Genomic DNA, 23,110 nt, shown 5'->3' on the forward strand with positions numbered 1-23,110 from the left:
ACCCACTTCCGACAACCACGATCATACACTACACAAACTCCACTTCCTACAACGTTAGGATCAAACTTTCACTCTTTTTACATTAGGGTCGAATTTTTAAGATTAAATCGAGTCGGTTCATAATTTTTTAAAATTTTGGTGTATAAGATCAAACACTTGTTTTTAGTGTATAACAAAGATATCCACCGTCGATAACAATGACTATCCCTCTCATTTCGCATACTCCAATTACGGATAAAGAGTTAAAGACTAGCTAATACCGAATAATTTATTTTCATTTCCAGTAGATAAATTTTAAACCCTAACTTATTGATTAAGAAATAAAGTGAACAATCACATATATCCAGAAAAAACAGGATAACCTCCAGCATCCAGCACGTAACAAAATTTTACCCAAAATCCAACTCCACCATACTTTCCGTGCGCCTTCCTGACCTCGTCTACGGTCTACGACTCTATCTACGAGAGTACGAGACAAACAAAATAAATACAGCGCGAAACCATTTAATTATACGCTACTCGATTAAAATTAATTTATTAAAAAATTACTCCAAAAATGTCTTCATCTTTTTACTTCTTCGTATAATCAAATAATCAATCAAACTCCACCGAAAAAACAAATCCAAAAAATAGATGCAACAAAGTCTTTTTTTTTCTGCAATTGGAATCTCATTCACTCTCTCTCTCCTCCAAAAAGCAGCTCCTTCTCTTCCGCTTTCTCTCTCTACAGTCCTCTCAAGTGGCGAAGGTACATTAATTTTATTTTTGCTTTGTCGAATTAAAAAATTCAGTGTTATTGTTGTTGTTGAATTAAATTTCTGAAATTGCATTTTTTAGGTTAAATTTCTCACAATTTGATGAATATTTTCGTACTTTTTTGGATGTATAATCTCTGTTTTAATTCAGTGTTTTTTTTTTGTTGATTTAAAATTTGAAAATGCACTTTTTAGGTTAAAGTTTTCGCAATTGGATGATTAATTAGTTTTTGAGGTATATTCTTAGTTTTGATAGCGAATCTATTGATTATGACTGAATATTATTTTAATTGTTGATGATTTTATTATGTTATCCAGTTAAATTTCGACATTTGATTTTCTTAATTGCATTTTTCAATTTTTAATTTGAGTGTAATTATTGTTTTTAATTAAGTGCATTGTAATTAATTTCACGACTAGTATTCTCAGAGTAGGTTATGTCGACGAAGAAAACAAGATTACGTGCCGAAGGCGAATTAACGTGAAAGAATTAATTTAGATTTTCTATTAATGTTGATTTGACTTTTTTTTAGCTCTTGATTTTTATGTACTTGTGTAAATTTCATATAATTTGCATTGCAGTTTCTTGTGAGTTTCTGATTGCAGTGAGATTTGTTTTTGTATTTTGTTTTTAAAATTGTTGTTTGATTGGATTTTTATACTTTTAGGTGTGGAAGACATAGACTTTTATGTTAAATTAAAGGAGACCTAGAAAAGTGTTGGTTGAAGTTTGATGCGTTGTGTTTATCCACCATATCTCTGTCGCTTTCGAGATTTTGGTCTATAATATCGGCCTTTTTCGAATTTTTTTGTTTGATTGAGTTTGGAATTATTGATTGATTGTTGTTTTTCATCATAATTTTAGGTATATATATCTGCCTAATAAGCGGTGTTGTGGTGAAAGTTTGTTGTGGCCCGATAGTTTTGAATTCGACGTGAAGTTCATTGTCATTGCTCTTTTAAACGTCATTCTGTTGATTGAGGAAAGGTATTGAGGAAAGCTTTTGTTGAAGTTTGGTTTTTATGTTGCTTTGGTTGTTATTTTTGGTTGCTTTGGTGTATTGCATTTGGAGAAGTGGAGTAGTTCAAGTACAAATGGGAAATAGAAGTTCATCGAGGAGGAGGTCAGTGTCTTCATACGAGCGGACTCCTAGCCAAAGCCATGGGTTTCCACCGCCTTCTCCGTATGTGTCTCAGCCAGGTTACGCTCCACAAACACCTTATACATCTCATTCTCAGCATCCTCCATATGCGCCTTCACCGTTGCCTAGTTATGCTCCCCCTCCTCCAACTACTACACGTCCTAAGAAGACGTTAGAAAGAAAGTATTCGAGGATTGCAGATAACTATCGCACCTTGGATGAGGTTAGGGCTCGTAGATTATTTTATAGAACTTTGTTCATTTTTGGTTGTGGCAGCAACATTTTCATGATAGATTTGAGACCTTACTTCGGGATGATGTTATCTTGTAGTCCCTTTTTATGATTTAGTTAATCTACATGCTTGAATTTCAAAGGTTATAGGTCTTTGGAATGTTGATACTTGAGAATGAATTATCATAGAAAGTAACGGCTAGACAAGAACTGGCTGATCATCGAGCATGTTGTTTGCAGATTAACCTGTTCTATTTTGAATTTTTACTTTTGTACTCCGTATCAGCAGTTATGACTTTAAAGTCTGTGCTCAAGTATTTAAATACATGGCCTTTTGACATCTTTGTAGGTTACTGCAGCACTTGCACATGCAGGGCTTGAGTCATCCAATTTGATTGTTGGCATTGACTTTACAAAGAGCAATGAGTGGACAGGTTTAACTTTATCCTCTTTAATTTGGCTTTTTTTAACTTTTTTTAAGTAATTAATCCTTATTGCATTTGCTCCATTCTTTTTGCTGTAAACAGGTGCTAAGTCATTCAATAGACGAAGTCTACATCACATTGGAAATGATCCAAACCCCTATGAGGAAGCAATATCAATTATTGGAAAAACTATATCTGCGTTCGATGAGGATAATTTGATTCCATGTTATGGATTTGGAGATGGTAACTGTCATCACAAGCTGGATTGCTAATTATTGGATGATTTTTTCTTGTCTGTCATAAATACTTCAGTTACTCAAATCTTAAATTTTCCCCGCAGCATCAACCCATGACCAGGATGTCTTCAGTTTCTACGATGATGACAGATACTGCCAAGGATTTGAGGAAGTTCTCTCACGTTATAGAGAGTTGGTTCCCCAATTACGGCTAGCAGGTTAGTATAGGTTTTCCTTCACTCTAGAGCTAATGGAAACATTTATTTAGAAGATGGTAATGAATAAATATCATATCGGTTAATTTCATGTATTCTTTGATTTTGTGTGGCAGGGCCAACCTCGTTTGCTCCCGTTATTGAAATGGCCATGACTATAGTCGAACAAAGTGGTGGACAATATCATGTTTTGCTGATTATTGCTGATGGACAGGTTATTCGCGTTACTTCTTATCTGCCTTCTACTGAATGTTGATACCTTGAGAAGATAGCACTATTGCTAGTTAAAGCCGAGGCCAAATATGGTGTTAATTGTTTACTTTTGTAAAAATTGACTATATATTTGTTTCCTTATAATTCGTGCTAAGAGGCTAAGAACTTTTGAAATCCTTAGGTAGGTTAGTTAGTGCTCATTTTGGGGAGTAAGGGATCCAAATGTTCTCCATAAAAATCAATCTCTCGTAACGCTGGTGGAGGATGGGAATGGAGTCACTGTTCTGATCCCTAATTCTCTCTTAAGTTTTATATTGTAGACCTAAGTTGGGAAATTTTATCGTATATAGGAATATTAGCAAAAACCAACCGTTTTACCGAAGTCGTATTCACATAACCACTCCTAGATAAAATATTATACTCTGTAGATAGACACCTCTTGCCAGAGTTCGTCTCCTAGTATGCTTTTCTATTTTCCAGCGTTAAATTTCACATTACCATTTCCTTAAATAAGAACCAAAAGGTGGTGGTTCTCACTACAAGAGAGTAATAAGTGCCTAGGTACACTCATCAATTTATATCTATGTCCTCGAGAGAAACCTTTGAATGGGTTGCATTTGTCTCATTGTCTGATAATACCAAAATTGGGCCTGGTTTCCGCAAGTTCAAGCCTTTAGGAGAGAAGAAATAATGTTGAAAGAAGGAAGTGGACCTAGACGAGGGCCTCAAAGTTGAGGGTGTCATTGGGGAATGCTTAGAAGGGTAAAGGTTGTCCTAATCTGGAAGAGTTCTCTGGAAGGCCTTCTGTATTGGAATTTTTCAACGTTATTGAGATTTGATGGGGAATTTGATTTTTTTTTGTTGGGGGATATTGAAGACACTACTAATATAAGACAATATTTTACGAAGTACAAGGTTTTGACTTTATATTTACCAATAGTTTTGCATTATTCTGATTGAAGTACTTGAATTCCTTGGTTGTAAACCTTCAATAATTATTTACTAAACTAAAAGTTAGATAAAATAAGACTGTAATTCTAGAATGTTCGTGTTTATGATTACCAAAAGGATCTGTATATTCACTTGTGCTTTATTGACGCCCTTTTTTTAGTCTAAAAGATAGAATTTCGTATATATTTCCAAGACAAAGGTATTAACCACCTTCCGCTAGTGATTTGTATATGTCATGTTAGAAAGATCAATATGGTATGATTTCCGGGCCTTCTCCTTGTTCCTATATTAACATCCCTAGCTTTTGCTAGAAGCCTCATCACAAACACCTGTAGGTGAAGAAATTATTTGTTAGGGTGTAACTTTTCTTCTCAACATGACTTTGGCACTAGAATAAAAAGGAAGGAAAAGAAAATCTCAGTAAATTTAGGATTCGTAGCAGTGGTGCTAGAGATGAATAGTTGGCAGGTGTAGTGGTGAGTGAACCAACCTTTGGCAGATCAGCTCTTTATAACAATTTTCTATTCGCAAAAATATTTATCGTGGAATTTATTTAGTTTCAGTTTTTTGTAATCTCCAAACTTGTCTTGTTGTTTCTACTTTCTAGGACTTCGTACTTTATGACGTATTCTCATATATTAGGATTTAGGTTGTTCTAGAGATTTTTCCTTCTGTTTATTACTTGCTGTGGATTATGTTGTTTTGATACTTATGAATTTGTGTACCACATCAGGTCACAAGGAGCGTTGACACACAGCAAGGAAACCTTAGCCCACAAGAGCAAAAGACAATTGAAGCAATAGTCCAAGCAAGGTATGTTCTGACAAATTGTTGATTCTTCGCCTAACTATTTTCCGTTTTACTCTTTTCTCTCGAGGAATGTTTCCAAAATTTATCTCATGTCTGTTAAATTTCAGTGCATATCCCCTGTCAATAGTTCTGGTTGGAGTGGGAGATGGGCCATGGGACATGATGAGAGAGTTTGATGATAACATCCCTGCTCGGGCTTTTGATAACTTCCAAGTAAGCAATTTGGTGATCTCTGGTAAATTGATTATGTATTTCTTCTCTTACCAGACAGTGCAAGTAATTGTCTGAATATTTGCTGTGATTAGTTTGTGAATTTCACTCAAATCATGTCAAAGAATGTGGACACGTCGAAAAAGCAAACCGAATTTGCGCTCTCAGCCTTAATGGAAATACCTTCTCAATATAAAGCTACTCTTGAACACGGCATATTGGGGTAATAAATAATCTCCCTTTTCCCCAAATAGTTGATGCTTTTTAATCTTGATGCATATCAATTTTATTATACCTTACAAATTACGATCTTTTGACTAAATTTCTTCTTACTATGCAGCCGTAGAACTGGACATTGTCCGGAGAGGGTTTGCCTTCCTCCACCTCAATACAATGCTGCATCTGGACGCATTGGCTCAAAATCGTTTTCCCGCACAAGCAGTTTTCAGAAGAGTTCTCCAGCTTATCCTCATCCAGGAGCTGGACTTGGCACAAGTTCATCTTCAACTCCTGCTTATAGTAGCACTGCCCCACCCTCAGCCTCTGCTTATAGTAGCACCGCTCCTCCCTCAACTTCTACTTATGAAAATCAGGTAACCTTTTTTTTGTTAAGTAGTGCGTGACATACTTTGCACCATCAGTCACACAAGACAAGATTAATGTTGTGTTTTCTTTATGTGGAGCAGCTTTGTCCTATATGCATCACCAGTCCTAAGAATATGGCTTTCGGTTGTGGGCATCAGGTAATATATGAAAGCATGCATTACTTATTTACTTGTCACGTTTTATTCAAGGTATTGGGTGATGAAACTGACTTCCATGTTCATACGTTAATCCTTTGAATCAGACATGCTGTGATTGTGGAGAGTTTCTGGATGCTTGCCCAATTTGCCGACGTTCAATTGAGACCAGAATAAGGCTGTACTAAAAGATTTTCAACATTTTTGAAAGTCTTTTAGGTGGTAGTACGTACTAGCTTGAGTAGCCGTATCCCATTAGTTTTTCTAGAGGTGGTGAGTATCTTATTTGGTTTTTCCGTACAACTAAAGTCGTCAGAATCGTCATCGTTATGGAAGAAACCTGTTTCTTGTCTATGCAGTTATGTGAGAGTGGAGAAACTGTCAGCAAGCAGCCCAACGACAGACGGGGTGCTAATGCATTGTGTTGAGTAGGTCGGTAGGAGTAGTTTTGGTGGAAAATATTGGGAGTATTTTTGTAAAGTTATTTTTTTATCTGTTTGTTATTTATGGTTACTTTCTTCTCTCTGCAGATCTAATAATCCCCACTTCCTGTATGCAGTAATTTGACTGATTGTTGACAAAACCACATTATTGATGTAAATACTAGTTTTCTTTCATGATTGGAAGCTTATACTTCGTACATAAGTTTCGGTAGATAAAAAAAGCTCATCTGTACGATGCACCAAAAAATGATTGAGCAAAAGTTGAAAGAGGATACGGGTAGTTGTATTTTTTTTTTGACATAGGTTCAAACTTGCATAATGTAAAATGTCTTATAAAATTACACTAAACATTAAGGTCTTTATGGACCATTACAAATACTAAACTAAAAATCAAATTAATAGATAACGCAAGGGTCCTGTGCTCTTCTTGTTTTAGCCCGTAATTGTTGAAAACGTCTTGCTCACTACTATGTTAGATGGTACTAATGTTAGGTGGATTACCATCAAGTCTCCCAAAAGGACCCTAAAACATGGGGAACAAGGACACGAGAGAAAGATAACCAATGTGATAGGCTAGGTTGATTGACCTTGTGTATTGCACACAAGGCGTCTGCACACAACTTGTTTAGGATGCTATGAACGCCTATAAAATGAGTAGCAGCGTTCAAATAAAGATTTTTTGAAAGCGCTAAGAGAAACCCTCAACACTAACCTACAGGGAGAGATAACAAAAGTTACCCTCCACGACCAAATGACAACTAAACCCGATGACACTGACCCTTCCTATTACTCGTTACTCCTTTCCTAACAAAACAACTAAGACTTTTACCCCAAGCTCACTCTCAAACTCAAAGGAGATAACTTCCATTATTCTAACACCAGCATCAGAGATGGAGAGACTGACAATAACTCCGCAGGCTTACCAACAACCCCCCCCCCCCCCCCATTTGAACCTCAAAGGGGGTAAACCACCTACACCTGAATAACTTCTTAAGAAATACCAGGACAACACCAGGTGACCTCCTGTATCGATACAACCTCAAACAGACCATTCTTAGAAAAAACAAGAAAAAACCAACACAAAAAAACCAAAACGTATCATTAAAACTGAACATATTACACTAACCTAGAGACTACCACAAAGCAAAGAGGAGGGAACAGGTACACACTAATGGCAATATAATCCCAACAACCTCAAATCCTAAAACTAACCTTTACCTTTACTGTCAAGGTTGGGGTGAATCGACACTACAAGACGATGGTGATTACCTTTACCATCAAGATCTCCGACACAAAACAAGACAACGGCGATTAGAAAAGACCGGGAAAACAAGCCAAGAAACCAACACAAGGTACTACCCAGAACCTACAAACAGAAACAACCAAGACAAACGATTCCAAATCCAACAACAACCCCTAACCCTAACAAAAATTACCTCACCGACAACAGAGGCGGTGGCGGCGACGGCGAGGGTGGGATTGGAAGCCGGCTAGGTTGAATTTCTAACCCGTTCAATTACCTCCGAACACAAAATCAATTCTTTGCTTGGATACTCCGATAACCCGAACAAGAAACTCTACAACTACACACAAAACTCCGGCGAGATCTAATACCTCCCGACGACTAAACACCACAAGCCCGGTGAGAGGAGCAAGAACTAAGAGGAGGTGGAAGCAAAGCTTGGCTCCTCTTTCAACCCTCAACCGAGTGAACACAACCCTTACTAGGCTAAAGAGGCAACAAAACTACTGATACGGGTAGTTGTAGGCTTTCTCTATTTTGTGTTTGATCGGGAATTGTTAAATAGAAATTAACATCAGGACTTGCTGAATAGAGAAATTACTTTAACAGTAGAACAAAAATTGCAAAAAGAGGCTCTTTTTATTTAAGCGAACTTCAATATTGTAGTACAACAACGGGAACTACATGTACAACAACAACGACTCGATAATTCTACACCTATATAAGCTACATATAATACAATAGGATAAAGCTAAGACTTTTAATATTTTATGGCAACTACATTCAACATAGAATGCACATTCAATGTAGCATGTAGCAGTTTTTAGTTTTTGTCGGGCTTCATGGTATTACTGCTACTTGTACATAACTTTTGAGGCTTTTCATCCTAAGTAAATAAGATTCTCCTTTGTTGCGTTAAAAAAAGAATGCCGATCCAACTTTCGGACAAATTACGAGTTTAAAGCAGGCTGCTATATCATTTAAACACTACCTTCGGTAAGTATAACGTCTGTTTGGTGCATGATTATATTGCTGTTGATGATATTGCTGTTGATGATATTGCTGTTGATTATGTTCTGGTTCTGGAATAGAACTATTTGACAGCAACGCTTCCCGAAGACGCCATCCAACTGGCTCCTGAAGAAATTTCTGTGATTCTATGTAATCCAAGATCCTAGTTATTTTTGAACCAGCATTTGGGTCTCGTGCTCTCAGTGTAGGCACAAACTCCCTTGAAATGGCGTTCAGTATCTTCGTAAACTGGTTCTTATATTTTCTATGTAGAGCAAACCCGGCCATCTGTGTAAAATAGACGACAGAATAAAACAAGATTTATTAAAGGCATCAACAAAGAAATGACATACTTTTGTACTACCTCCGTTCCTGAAAATTCTTTACGCTTTTCGTTTAAGTCCATTCCTGAAAGTACTTTACACTTAAATTTTATTCCATTTTTGGAATACAATGTTTACAATTTACCCTATATTTTGATTTTTTTTAATCATCAACTTGCATCTACTCTGATTTTTTTATTTATCTACTTTCACACTTAGATAAAAGTTCACTTTCACTCACTTGCAAATAACTACCTCACTTGCTCACCCTCTAACAGTAACAGTAAAGAACATATAGGAACGGAGGTAGTATATTCCAAACATATTGCCAACTTACTTCTAGGAAAGCTCCGAGAGCAACAGCGGTGTATCTATTAGGTGGGAGACCGTTTAAAAACCGTGCAAGCCAAGCCCAACCTTCTTCCAAGCCATGTTTGTTCTGAACACGAGCATCCGTCTAAAAAAACACATGATGTTAGTTGATTGTAATGTCAGGGGATTGGGAGCAAAACAATTTCGGATTGTGTCATCTTGGACAGCAAAGCAATTACGCAAACCTGAACTAGAGCCCCGTATAGTTTCATCAGAGATTCTAATCGTTCTAGATAGCAATCTGTTGTCTCTAACTTCCCATCTTCTCTATAGCCAATGGCTTTGTAATAAGCTTCTTCAGTTTCAAAACCAGCCTTAATTGTATGCAAAAGAGAGAACATAATCAGTTTTTGACATTTCCGACACTTTGCAATGTTGCAAGAACCGTCAAAAAGATGGATGAACAAAATTTAATGCCTTAAAAAAGGGAAGCTTAGTCTTGGGATCTATGTATTCATGCATGTTATGTTGTCTTAAATACTAATGCTTCTAAACAGTGTTCTAACTTCTAAAGACCTGCAATCAATGTATGACAGTTGATGCAGCAACTTTTCGTAAATCACAATTGAATGGGGAAAAATGCACCAGTCAATGTGAATTGGTAAATACATAAGATGAATATCGGATGAGTGTGGCAATCATTCTTAATATGGTTTATGTGATGTAGAGCTAGGCAAAGAATTCAGAAGGGAGAAAGATAAACAATATCATGATCTTATAAAAATGACCGAAGACAAGACAAAAGAACCTAATTCAAGTCTGAGTGTTAAAAACATACATTATGCTCAATGGTTTACCTTGGAGTACATTATATGCTTCGGAACAGTGTAGATGCAAGCTTTGTGAAACTCAGCAAGGAGACAGTCCATGACAGCTGGGACCTGAGTCATTATACATATAATTATAAACAGAAAACTAAGAACAATTGCACAACACGATTGAGTTCAGGAAATAAGGTTTGAACACCTTAAGAACCTATTTCATTTCTGGCCCTTACCCCAAAGTCCCAAACCCAGTAACCAACTTGATCATTTTTTTTATGTCAGCTGTTATGTTTGCAGCAGTTGGAAGGGTCTGCGAAGGTTCGCCTAGCCCCTCTAACAATAGTATGCCAGTCTTGTCAAAAAGAGAGATTACAAAAAGAAATGATCTAAGAAAAAACATCTTCACTTCAGCCCTTATTTATTGATTGGTTTGAGAGAAGGCAAAGTTTTTCTCATAACTTAATTTCCCTCCTCTTCCTACTCTGTTGTAAGTTTGGGTCTAAACTCTAAAATCATCCTGAGAAGTGATAGGGTTTATTACACAAAGAGCGTGAAAAATAATATAAACATAAGCGGCAGCAACAAAGCAATACCTGTGAGCTAACATAAACAATAACATGGCCACATGCAAAAGCAGAACTGTTGAAATTTGTGTTTGGTGCTTCATAAATAGAGATAACCTGTTCCATCAACACAAAAAAGTACATCAACATACGTACAAGATGACAGTGAAGAAGAAAAAAGAACTTTCAGATGTGCTTGATGCGCATACATAATGAAGTGTCCACATCAGAAAACATGGTCCTAACAATGAACAAAGACTACTGATGCATTATTATAGCAGGTTATGTTATGTTGAAAATCTATGAGATTTCCTGTAAACCCCCATGATGTGGTGAAGGGAGGTTATTAGGGGAAGCATTTTTAAGGAAATTAACAAGTTAGACAAGCTACTCCGGTTGAATGCCAGGTTAAATTCAACGATTGATATCTCTAACACTTGCAATTCACAAATATTTATTCGTAGTCGTGTTTTCGGCTTTGGTTGTTAAGTGCAGAGACCTATACCTTCCATAAAAGTTACTTGCAAGGAAGAGACAGGCAAACAAAGAGTTTCAGCACAACTTTAAACTAGATTCTCATTAGGGTATCATAACAACAAATGGATTTAGTAAATATGTACATGTAGTTTTGACTTTTGAGCATACAAAATTAACCTTCTACTAAATTTGTCAAATTCAAATGAGAAGAAAATTAAATGACATAATATCCAAATTGATAAAACTCAGATAAATAATATTAAACCACGATTAAACATCTTTTAATCAATAAGATCAAATATTTAAGTTTAGTACCATAAGCATATGCGTAAGAGACATTATTTCTTTTCAATGGTTATAACAGCATAAGAGACTTGAAAAAGAGATGAGTTGCAAGCTAGTGATGTATTATATGGAAACAAGTGGGATTTTATTTTAAAAGATCAGATTTTAGGCAATACCTTCTTCGCAAGCATTGCTACAACAACAGACTGAGGGCATGCTGGGTTGTTCAAGATCTCCACTAGTTTAGTTCCTTTGGATCTGCATAAAGTAAATTCTTTAAAATATGTCCACACATCAAATTGACACCAGAAACCAATTACACATCACTAGAAAAATAAATTCTAAATATGACCACGGTCAAGAAAGCATTCATAAAAATGTAATGAATAAAATTTCCAGCAGACAAAGAAGCTGCCAGCATTATAGCAATTCGATATGGAAACTGCTATAGTCCATAGAAATGGTAGTCTCGGGGATATTCTAAATGAACCCCAAAACACCTCTTGTCACCAGAAAACAATTACACATCACTAGAAAAATAAATTCTAAATATGACCACGGTCAAGAAAGCATTCATAAAAATGTAATGAACAAATTTCCAGCAGACAAAGAAGCTGCCAGCATTATAGAAATTCGATATGGAAACTGCTATAGTCCATAGAAATGGTAGTCTCGGGGAAATTCTAAATGAACCCCAAAACACCTCTTGTCACCTAGAGAAGTAAAGAATTTTCTGAAACATTTTTTTTTTAAAATCCTCCTAACCCCAATTCTTTTTAGCAAAGCATCTCTCTAAACTGATCATCGTTTCAACGGGTCAACAATGTAAATTCTTTTAGCTGTTCCAGCTATGTTACTTCGACACTTTGGTTGACAAAGGGTGTCGGTGTCGGATCCTCCAACACTTCGACACGACATGACACCAAAATATATAGTGGTCTTATATATGAAATTTAATACATCTTGAGTGCAGAGGAGTGTCGGATCCTCCGATCCCTTGTCGGACACGACATCCCATTAAGATGTCTAAGCAACATAGTGTTCCAGCAAAAGCTGAGTCGCACACCAAACAAAGATGTAGCAGAGAGCGAAGAAAGATGTTAGTCATTGATATAACATTCCATTTAAGGGAGTAAAACAGTAATGATTGACACTGTCTTAAACATCACCACGCACCAAACACTAATCCCTACTTGTCTATTGTACCCAGCATTTCTCACAGCACTGTCATCGCCTAGCAACATCCACCTGACAGGAATCTCTAAATCTCTTACCAATAACCACAACCTCACCTAACATCAGCAACCACCTCAATGAGCACATTGAATTTATCATCATCGGTTTATCCTATGAGTGTTCTCTTTTAAACTAAATTTGAACCAAACTCCAGCCCTGGAATTGTAATTGACATTGGAGAAAGTTATAATCTACTACCTCTTCAACATGTGATCCCTTAATTATGCACTTGGCATAATTTAACAGAATAAAATGGTCAAGACATACTATACGATCCGGAACGCTTGTCACTGGTCAGGTGTTCTGGTGAACTCTCTTGAAAGGTTATAGATATATTGTTAGTTGAGAGTGCGTATTGGTACCTGTAGAAAAGCTCATCTTGAATTACGAATTGTGTCTATGGGTTTGAGGGAGATGAATATTCAACATAAAAAATTTATATGGTCTGCTGTAACCATAGAGAAAATAAAATGGTCATCGCTGTTGCCGTCATAGAATTGCGGAAACGGCATCCTGTGGCTGTTATGTTGCGGACTATGCCCATCATGGCGTGAATTGATCAATTGGAACAATACGCTAGTACCACTTCATCGTTATCATCTAAGCGTATTTAACTATGCTTATCAACACTATATCTTATGATTTAGTACATAGATAAATAACTTTCCATGACTAAATTAAACTTCCCTCGCTAAAGAATAATTGGCACACCATCCTTACACATCATAATTAGGGATTAACATGATCCCACCAGAATATCGTTTTTAGTAGTTGTGCTTACCCTACATTCTCCTCTTTTCCAAACGAGGAATCAAAGAAAATCCTATCAAGATCTATTCCTACTACATAAGGAAATATGATATGCATTTTAGACACCCAGAAATGGTAGTACTTCCAAGATGAAGAAGAAAGTTGAGAGAGAGGGAAATAGTCCTTGGTACCCATGTGATTAAGAGGAGATAGTGAATAATAAGCTAACAAAGGTGGTTAAAAGCTTCCATATATGTAATGTCGCAAGTATTGTGAAAATAAAAAATAAAAGGAGTATGTTGCATGTATTGAAAAACGGAGGAAATATACAAGACGAAAGGAGAAAGTCTGATGAAGCTTTTTCATAGAGAATTTACATAGTACGTTAAATATAATAGCCTTAATGACGGATTATAATATCTAATACAGCAATGGGATGTCATCGTGTAATATAAAATACAGGCAGCTTTTCGTAGGATGCAAGTTGAATTTTGATGAAAAAGAGCTTTTCACTAATGGAACAACCTTTGCTTTAATTCCATGTCAGTAGCAGATTAACTGAAGCCTATTCTCACTAATTCATGTCCACCTGCCATATTAGTGGATTATTATATGAAGGGAAGAAACAATAAGGAGCCAATGAGCCTATACTTAGGTAATACTCCCTCCGTCCCTCAAAGATCGCCCCAATTCCCATATTTGGATGTCCTTTTGAGTTTGCCCCATATCATACATACGTATAGGAGACCACTACTTCACTCTCACAAACTTTACTTTGGTCCGACCAATATTCTCTCTCATCAACTCTTCCCAAACAAAACTTAATAAAGCAACTTTTTCAATGGGGCTACATTTGAGGGACAGAGGGAGTATAACCTTTGCTTCATATTGAACCTAAGCAATAGCAAGTTGGACGAAAGAAACAGCTACTATCAGAAAGGTAATTCAAGGCTTTCACAAATGTTAACAACACCCAACTAAACACAGCCTAAGTCACTTCTTCAACTGAAGCTCTAATTTCAAAGGTACAGAAATCTATCAAGCAAAATGTATCCTTGATCTTCTGCCCCTAAATAAACTTCACACTCCATTGCAAGTACACTTAGAATTCAAAATTAATTTCTTCTATTCCCTCTACAAACCCACACTCTCATACATTATTCTTTATTCTTAACCTCCATGCAAAACCCAAATGTGAAACTTATTGTGGGACGGATGGAGCAACATCAAAGGAACCAAAACCATATCCTTCCAAATCACCCAAAGAAGACATAGAATGTAAGATCAGGCAACTTACTAGAATGTTTCTCGGACCATTCATTTCACCTTAAGTGCCCATACTATCAAATACTTAGCATTCCATACCAAGTATGGATACTTAACGCTTCATTTTGGACCAAAAAACACATGCACTGTTCTATACAATTGGCCAACTCCAACACTTGGACGCTACAGGTGTTTCATACAGGCAGCTAATTTGACTAAGTTCTAATCAGCAACCAACTCAAATACTAGTAGTAAGTCCAAGATACATACACGTACAATCAAATGTTACACAAACTTCTATCACAAATAACAAAAGCACAAATATGATCTGTGGGAGGCTCCTGCCAGTTGAGAGCACCAAAGTTGAAAACAGTTATATACAGAGCAAAATTTCATACCTTACGTTTTCTACTGTCCCGCTTATTTGACTTATCGTCCTCTTAATATCCCGTTCTACGCGGTTGTAGTCCTGTCCAGCGACATTTTGATTAACTTGTGTGATGTGTAGTTGAGATCTTTCTGGGTTAGATTTTAGCTAGAAGCAACTCCCCCCCACCCCCCACCAAAAGAAAAAGAAAAAGAACCGCAACACACAAAAAGGAGTAAACTGTTCATAGAAAAGAGGGGACAATGGTTAAATTACAGATCTTCTTTATAACTCATGCAAATCTTACCCACACAAAAAAAAAAGTATGAAACAAAATCTTCCAATTAGAGATACAGACACGATTGACTCCACCAAATCCCCAAAGGAGGCACTGAGAAGAGTGAAAGCTAATATCCTTTCAGGCCCCATTGTCATTGAAAAGAAAGTCCAAAAGATTATACCTCCTAGAAATAACTTAAACATACGTTCATCTTAGTATAATTAGACTAAACCTCATGTTAGCAAATAAGGGGAAAGGGTAAAAGTTAAATGGGTGTTGGTCAATTAAAAGAGTAAACTAAAATAAGAACAAGGTTAGTATGAAACTCAAACTGATCTTCAGCTGTTAGAGATAACCATGGGTAAAGGAATTACCGTGTGAGAACCAGAGTTGATTAACTGTTGGTTCCTATCCTCTAATTCCTTGTAAGTCTGAAGCCTTCGCTCCTCAAGTTTCAGAGCATTTTCTGTAGCCCTGACTAACTTACCTACAATCAGTAGGACCATTTTGTTGGGTTAAAAAAAGGATTAAGGGGACTAGTAACTTTGGAAGAAAAACAACGCATGCTAGGAGTACAGAAGAAGGCACTCTCATGGATGAGAGTGAGAAAAACAATCTATAATAAGTCTCGTAAACAATCAACAATGGGCAACTGAAACAGATTTCAATAACAAGCTTGCAGCATACCTTCAAACATAAAAGACCTATAGGCCCAATTATAGGCCGAATTATAAGTTGTCAGATCTTGCAACAAATAATATAAAACAGTCATCTTGTCCCTTTAATAAATCAGTCTGACCTTAAAACTTGTAGGAAGAATGAATGACTCAATCTCAATTTGCCATGAATCCGTTATGTTTGGTTCTCGGTGAAGTAGAGAACACAAAAAAATAGGAAAAATTGATATTGACAGTTCCAACTATGGCCGTTTAACTTTTAAAGGTCCTAACTTTTGATTATTCTAGAGTGGTCTCAACTTTAAGGTGTGTTTTCCAAGAATGGTCCTTTGGTTTATTAAACTATTAATTAAGTTGATTTAAGCATATCATACTGTTCCATTTACTTCATTTAATTAAAAAATATGATTATTGCACGAGAGATATGAGTGTTAATTAAGTTATTTAGCACTTAATTTTAACTAAGGGACCATTTTTGGAAAACACTCTCTATAGTTGGGACCACCCTGACATAATCAAAAGTTGGGACTTTTTAAAGTAAATCGGCCATAGTTGGGACCGATAATATCAATTTTTCCCAAAAAAATATAATAGTAAAAATGGGGATAAGGATCTAATTGTAACTTACAATAGATAAGATGGTCAACATTAGAATTAAAATTCTGGAGTAACCAAAACTGCTTTTTGTCTCTTTATTTGATGTTAACAACACTCTCCATTTTACATGGAAGAATAAGTTTCTTTATATGTCTACGTCCCGACATTACACTTTCTGTAGTTCTCCTTCTAGACCTTCAAGCTACTGACATGCATACCGACTTCTTAATTCAAGAAGAAGATGGAGGAACTCTACTGGTTGCTGCACCATGACGGTCCACCCAAGAAGTCATGAAAGACGAGCCAACCAATACGGGACACAGAGAGCAAAGTCATGGTTCAGCAACCAAGTTGAGTACACATCAGCATACTTCTATTACCCCCCCCCCCCCGTCCCAATTTATTATTTACACTTTCCGTTTGTAGTGACCCATTTTTAATTTTTACACTTAGAATCTTTCCTTTTATATTGTAACATAAAAGTCCTTAAAATTCTGTCAAAAATCTTTCTCATTTTCCCAATGGTGACCAAATAATAAATAATGTAATTTTCAACCATTAAATCTTTCACAGTTTCCCATTGGAACATTAAATCTTTCTCATTTTCCCAATGTAATTTTTTTTGATAAGAAGTGAAAATATTATTAATAAACATAATTTGCATTGTTTAAGTTATACAAAAAGAGAATCTTTATCCACATTAATTATATGTTAAATCACGTGCATGATACCAAACGTAAAGAATAAAAAGGGACGGAGGGAGTACTAGTTTCGACAGGAATTACATACTACTTCTACATTTTTTACTGACTTGGTATAAGAAGAAATTAAAGCCTTCATTGCAGTTGTATAAAACACACAACCTAGCATGACATCAAAGTAAAACAACAAGGTTGATGGTTTTGGCTCAACTTGTGTGTAAGGGCTACAGTCATGCGAGTGCTTCAGTTTCCAAGCAGCAAAGTCATTCAAGTAGGTATTCTATAGTTTGATAATAAACATTCTTTTTAGGACGAATCTTAGCTCTTCAAATCCAATGAATATCTTCCGAATACAAAGTGAGTCATTTATCAAACCAAAGATACAAGTATCCTACAAAATCATTGAATCTACCTAGTCCTTCTAAACTAGCAGGTAATTTCAACAACCAGTACCAGAGGGTTTTTTTTTAGTGGTTTCACTTGTACCCAGCCCTATTTATTGTACTTACTCTTGCGCTAACCCAGTCCCAAAGTTCAAGTTTACCAAACGCTTTCCAAATACCAAAAAAAACAGTGTCTACGAAATAATCAGAAGGACGAACACAGGATCCTAGGAAACCAATCAAGTGCGTAAGTGAATTCACCCAACAAAAAGATGCACAATCATCCAGCATAACTAATAAGAAATTAGTTACGTTGTCCCACAAAACACGAAGAACTTCATCACAGTAAAAGCTTAAGATAGAAAAGCAAGCAAACAAGAGAATGAAAGGGTGTACAATTCATACCTGCTGACTTTACTTCCAATCGCACATTTGGAGCTGATGTGGTTGAGGGTGCCTTTTCCTTGTCCAATTTATCTGCAGCTTCTTTAGCTAATTTTTCAGCTTCCTGTGCAGTTTTTCTCTCCTCTTCAGCTTTTTTAGCAGCCTCCAGTTTAGCCGCCTGCACCAAACAGGGGATGTGGTGTAAAACAAATGCATACACAGAACTAGGAGTACAGGAAACATACATTATATACTTCAAAGGAAACACTGTGAAGTACTTTAATATTTACTGTAGGTGAAGAATACTTGAGTAAAATTTTGAATGGAGAATGAACCGAAGGAAGACCAGAATTCCTCCAAAGTCGAAGGTACAAATTAGTTTACTGGTCATGCTGAACATCATTATTAACCAAGCTATAGGACATCGAAGTAAAACATGGAACATCATTTGAAAGCCCTTCAAAATACTCCCTCCGTCCCAATTTAGTCGTTACACTTTCCTTTTACATCCATCCAAATCTAACATTAATGCATGGACCTACTAATATCTTAGGTCACACACCCTCTGTCATTCAATTAAAAAAGTTCTTCCACTATATCACATCTACTTATCGCACAACACTTTGTACAATGACGATGTGACGATGAAATTGGGACGGAGGGATCATATAACATCTGCAACATGTGGCTTAGAGTAAAGTAAATGAAAGAAGCAGCAAGGGGTTGTTTGTTTGTGTTTTAGAAGCCTAAATACAGAAAAAGGTGACAATGATCCATTCAATTACCCTAGAGAAGCAGAAGAATCCCCGTAAACAAATTTAATGCCTCGCTAATGGTAATATAGTAAAAATAAATCCAATTTTTAAAGATCTCTCACCTTTTACCCCCACTTTTCCTACCTCTCTTGCTCCTTTTTAGCCTTTAGTAAATATGACAATGTTAAGTTTACAAACCTCTTGTTCTTCCTTATCTTTCTGTTGGCGCAATTTTTCTTCTTGCAAAGCTTTCTCTTTTCTTTTGGCTTCTTCAACAGCAGCATCATCTCTTATTTTTCTTTCTTCTAACTGTGATATGTGCTCATGATCCCTTTGAATGGCTGTTAAGTGATTATCAAGAGCTTCAGCACTGCAATGGTTGAAAGAAAAAGTCAAAACAAGAGAAAGCAAAGTAAATTTGTCAACATATGTAAATGAGTGAAATCCATTTTGTGGGGAAGAGGGGTGGGGTTGGGGGTACTTCAGCCACTCCTTGAACAAATAACTACCTCAGACATAACTCGGAGCCAGCCCATGCCAAAGTAAATAAAAAGGGTTGAAACCATAACACTCAAGAAAATCCCAAAGTAATCTAAGTGGCATCTTACATCTTGCGTTGGTAATGCAAGTCCAGCTTTCTGTCCATCTGCCGTCTAGCATCAGTGTTTTTCTCAACTTGAACAAGGGCTGATGTAGACTTCTCCTTTTCAACCACCAACTGTGTCTCCAATGCTGCTAGTTGGTTCCTGATTTCCTCCTGTCAGATAGTTTTTGAAACTTTAATTTCTGCCCCAGATAAGAAAGCTTAAGCCTTCCTTCCCAACAACAAGCTTCTGTTTCTACTTTAGATTGCCTCTTTGAGATTGTTTATTTCTCTAAACATATTAATCAGGGAACTTGGAAATTCGGAGGGCATGTGTCAGAAGGCAACTGCAGCAATGCAACATCCTTGAAAGTAGGGTGTGAATTGAAAAGAAATGTTATAGATTCATATAATGAAGCTTCTTAGTTTAAATGAAGCGTCGTAGTTTATGGACATTAGACATGACAAAATTGCATTAAAAAAAAAAAAACAGGCACACTACATTAAGTGATCTAAGATTTTTTTTGATACAGGTGCACTTTAAGTTAAGCTATGTTTTAGCACAACATTAAAGGTAACAAATGACAAACATACACATATCAGATAGATGGAACAAACCTTAACGCCAAGCTGGTGTTCGTGCGTCAGCTCAAGGAATGCACCTTCTACCACCCCCATTTTATCCATGACAGAAACTTGCATCTGCTGCATCTCTTCGTTGTCTGAATCATCACTTTCACTAAAAGAAACAGTTGCTGGCATCTTAGTAGAGATAGCATATACATATAGCTCTCACATGTGCCAACTAAAAATATTAAGCATAACTTACAACTCTTCACATATCTTACTTCCTATTTTTCACACTATTCAATTCAATCACGACCCACTAATATTTTAACACACGTGAAATTTCATTAGATGCTTCAGTCAAGCATACTCATTACAAAAGTCTCTCATACAAGTAGATAGAAGTGAGAACCTAATTGAAAAATGCAATTCATCCCAGTAAACGTCAAAGACTGAGTAGCACTACAACACTAGAAGAAGAAGAAAAAACAGAGAAGAAAAGAAAAAGTCACCATTTCAAGTATAGTACTTCATAGCTTCTAAAAAAGATATAAGTAGAAAAGGAAAAACATTGGTAAACCCTCTTCACGAGGGAAGTTCTTCAAGTATTACGTATATGTTGTCCAAAAAGAAGAAATGCATATTTTCTCATATTTTCTTATGAGATACAGAGTAATAGTTTAACATATAACCTATCCGTATTACTCTTATGTAACATCCCTTCAAATTCTAATTGGCACTAATCAGTAATCACTAACTTAACAAGGATCACAAACTTATGCATACTCCTTAATTTTACCATCAAGGATAAAAGTGATCTTTTTTGGTAGGAGTTTATGTACATCCTTTCTGTAAGTTGTATACCCCGGTTTAATTTAGGAGATTTGATAAAGGATCCAATCTCAAGTTAAAACTTCAAGAAAAACATAGAAAAGGGCAGAATATGATCATAGCTACTCACTATTTTCTTATCATGTGTCCACATAACTCGCTTTTTGTTTTTGTTTCATACTGATTATAATTTGTGCTTAAAATACCAAGAAACTATAGTCATCATCAAATTACAATGCTATATTACTTGTCAATTTTCAATATCAACTCCTTAACTAATTACTGAATAGAGGGAATTATCCTAATAAACAAATACGAAAAGAGGATGAGCACAATGCAGTGATGCACATGTAGTTTCTTTATAACTTGGAAACAATACCTGAGATAAATATCATTACAAGTAAATCGACTCACTGGCACCAAGCTCCTAGCCTCAGTTCCATCTTTGCCGTCGGATTCATCCATCTCGTCATCATCTTCATCCATCTTGTCATCATCATCATCCACTCGCATTACGAATGCCTTCGCCTTTACCTCATTCTTTCCTCTCCTTCCAATCTTGCGAAAATCGCTACATACACACGCACAAACATACAAATCAATCCAAAAGTTCACTCACCTCAATTCACCAAAAACAAACACATGAAATTCCAAATTAAAAGTAATCAAATGTCAAGAACAGAAGAAAACATTACCGAGCTGGTGATTTGACGAAAGGTTTAGGGTTTAACGGAGAATCAGAACCATTATTGTAGAGCTTATTCTCCAATGAGCTCAACTCCGACATAAGATCATTGAAATTCCAACTAGGGTTCGGGTCAATTGAGATTCCGTTTACATTCTTCGGACATCGTAACTCCAATTTGATCATCCCCCTTTCGATCAACACAAACAAAATTTGTCAAAAAAATCGAACTAGAAACCTAAAATTAGTGAAAACAAAAAAGAAATTGGGAAGAAACTTGTACTTACATAATTTAGGGATTCGAAATTAGACGACAAAATTGTGAAGTGTTAAGTTAATTAGGAATCGAAACCCTAATTTTCTGGAATAATACGAGAGAGATTGATGCGAAGTTTGGCTATTGTTGTTGTTTCAGACTTTCAGTGTTGACGAGAGAGAAGTGAAGACAGAGAAGAGAGGGAAGAGCGAAAGAGGGAGTTTTTAAATGACGCAAAATCACAGCGTCACTAAAACGCAGCGATTGACTGACGTCAATTGTACGCCATTTTGAAGTGATTAGCTGAAAGCTTGAAACTGAAAGCAGTTAAGTATATTTTTTTATTAATAAAGAGTCATACGATATGTATAAAAGAAATATAATCTAACGTTAATTTAATTATTATTTTTATGTTTTATTATTGCAGTATAATTTTTTTATTGGCGGATTTGAGGCCCAATATTATAAGGTTTATATTTAGAAAATAACAAATTCACAAAATACGCCTTCAAATAAGTACCCCGCGTAACAGGATATATAAGACGTAAGTTAGACTTCTAATTAAATATTACAGCAAAATTCTATCTTTATATTTTTGCTTTTTTATGTTCATCTTTGAATTTTTTTTTTTTTTTTTTTAGGGGGGTGACCGGGATGGGGGATATTTATCTTTTGATGTCAAACTTTTAACCACAAATACGTTTCATGAAACTTTTATCCTATAATTTTGTAATTGATGATATAAATTTTTTGATGCAAAAGATAAATATAAAATTTATCATACCTTGCAAAATACTGTTTTAGAAAAGTAACGTTTAATAATTTTATAACTGGTAAAATATAAAAGACTGCTCATATAAGAATTAATTGAAGACAAAGGGTCGGAAATAGTCTAATTTCTGAAGAAATTAGATTATTTCCGGCCTACGACGGCAAAATAAACCCTAGAAAGAGAGAGAAAGAAGGCATCGAGAGATTTATCAAAAACATTATAGTCGTTGAGTACTTGAGCTTACCAAAAAAAGTCACAACTCACAAGTATACAGAAAATAGGAAAATCCGCTATTTCACAATTTCACGCGCGTACTCGAATTTGTTCAATTTTGGTGACTTTGGTCATTTGGGGTAGACATTGATCCGACTTGATAACGTGTTCTTGATCCGAAAATTTGTAAGCTATCACCTTGATATGTGTTTTTTTTTTTAAGGAAATCACCTTGATATGTGTAACAAAGTCAATTTATTGACTTAAAAACTAAAGGAGGAAATAATCACAACCCTTAGATTGTCATGGATCTCGATATAAACAGTGGGGAAAAGGCAAAGCTTAAGGATAAAGTAAATCGAAATACGAAGTGGTAAAGATGGTTGTGGATCCGGTCG

The 23,110-nt window shown here is 35.9% G+C and overlaps 2 protein-coding genes across 4 annotated transcripts; one reads left to right on the forward strand and one right to left on the reverse strand.

Annotated features, from left to right (window-relative positions):
• The first annotated feature begins 466 nt into the window (after positions 1-466).
• On the forward strand, positions 467-6,548 carry LOC110793472 (E3 ubiquitin-protein ligase RGLG5). 3 transcript variants are annotated; one of them, XR_002534691.2, is made up of 13 exons: positions 470-748; positions 1,621-2,120; positions 2,478-2,562; positions 2,656-2,796; positions 2,894-3,007; positions 3,121-3,218; positions 4,902-4,981; positions 5,086-5,191; positions 5,284-5,411; positions 5,529-5,781; positions 5,875-5,931; positions 6,036-6,201; positions 6,288-6,548. XR_002534691.2 is itself a non-coding variant. In XM_056829944.1 (12 exons), the coding sequence occupies exons 2-12, from the start codon at positions 1,851-1,853 to the stop codon at positions 6,114-6,116; spliced, it is 1,413 nt and encodes a 470-aa protein (XP_056685922.1). In that variant the 5' UTR covers positions 467-748; positions 1,832-1,850; the 3' UTR covers positions 6,117-6,548. The 3 variants fall into 3 exon arrangements, 2 of the variants coding, with proteins under 2 accessions (XP_056685922.1, XP_021854040.1); XM_056829944.1 differs by having other exon boundaries at positions 467-748; positions 1,832-2,120; positions 6,036-6,548; XM_021998348.2 differs by having other exon boundaries at positions 469-748; positions 6,036-6,548.
• A 1,686-nt stretch (positions 6,549-8,234) lies between these two features.
• LOC110793446 (mRNA export factor GLE1) lies at positions 8,235-21,946 on the reverse strand. The gene is made up of 15 exons (XM_021998324.2): positions 21,759-21,946; positions 21,482-21,661; positions 21,166-21,357; positions 20,007-20,127; positions 19,414-19,562; positions 19,004-19,175; positions 18,072-18,228; positions 15,683-15,795; positions 15,060-15,130; positions 11,586-11,667; positions 10,678-10,764; positions 10,118-10,201; positions 9,506-9,634; positions 9,286-9,405; positions 8,235-8,913 (listed from the first exon to the last, which is right to left on the reverse strand). Coding segments are annotated over exons 1-15 (1,971 nt in total). The 5' UTR covers positions 21,761-21,946; the 3' UTR covers positions 8,235-8,601.
• Between the last annotated feature and the right edge of the window lie 1,164 nt (positions 21,947-23,110).

This window comes from Spinacia oleracea, chromosome 1 (genome assembly GCF_020520425.1).
Source record: "Spinacia oleracea cultivar Varoflay chromosome 1, BTI_SOV_V1, whole genome shotgun sequence".
Taxonomy (NCBI): Eukaryota; Viridiplantae; Streptophyta; class Magnoliopsida; order Caryophyllales; family Amaranthaceae; genus Spinacia; species Spinacia oleracea.

What these genes read in the sequence shown, in the direction of transcription:
- LOC110793472 (XM_021998348.2), top strand. Translation starts at nt 1,779, where the DNA reads ATGTTGCTTTGGTTGTTATTTTTGGTTGCTTTGGTGTATTGCATTTGG. An exon ending in TCCCCAATTACGGCTAGCAG is followed by an intron (nt 3,008 to 3,120) that starts GTTAGTATAGGT and finishes TTTGTGTGGCAG; the next exon opens with GGCCAACCTCGTTTGCTCCC. An exon ending in TGATTATTGCTGATGGACAG is followed by an intron (nt 3,219 to 4,901) that starts GTTATTCGCGTT and finishes GTACCACATCAG; the next exon opens with GTCACAAGGAGCGTTGACAC.
- LOC110793446 (XM_021998324.2), bottom strand. An exon ending in AGCATATAATGTACTCCAAG is followed by an intron (nt 9,635 to 10,117) that starts GTAAACCATTGA and finishes CATACAATTAAG; the next exon opens with GCTGGTTTTGAAACTGAAGA. An exon ending in TATACGGGGCTCTAGTTCAG is followed by an intron (nt 9,406 to 9,505) that starts GTTTGCGTAATT and finishes GTGTTTTTTTAG; the next exon opens with ACGGATGCTCGTGTTCAGAA.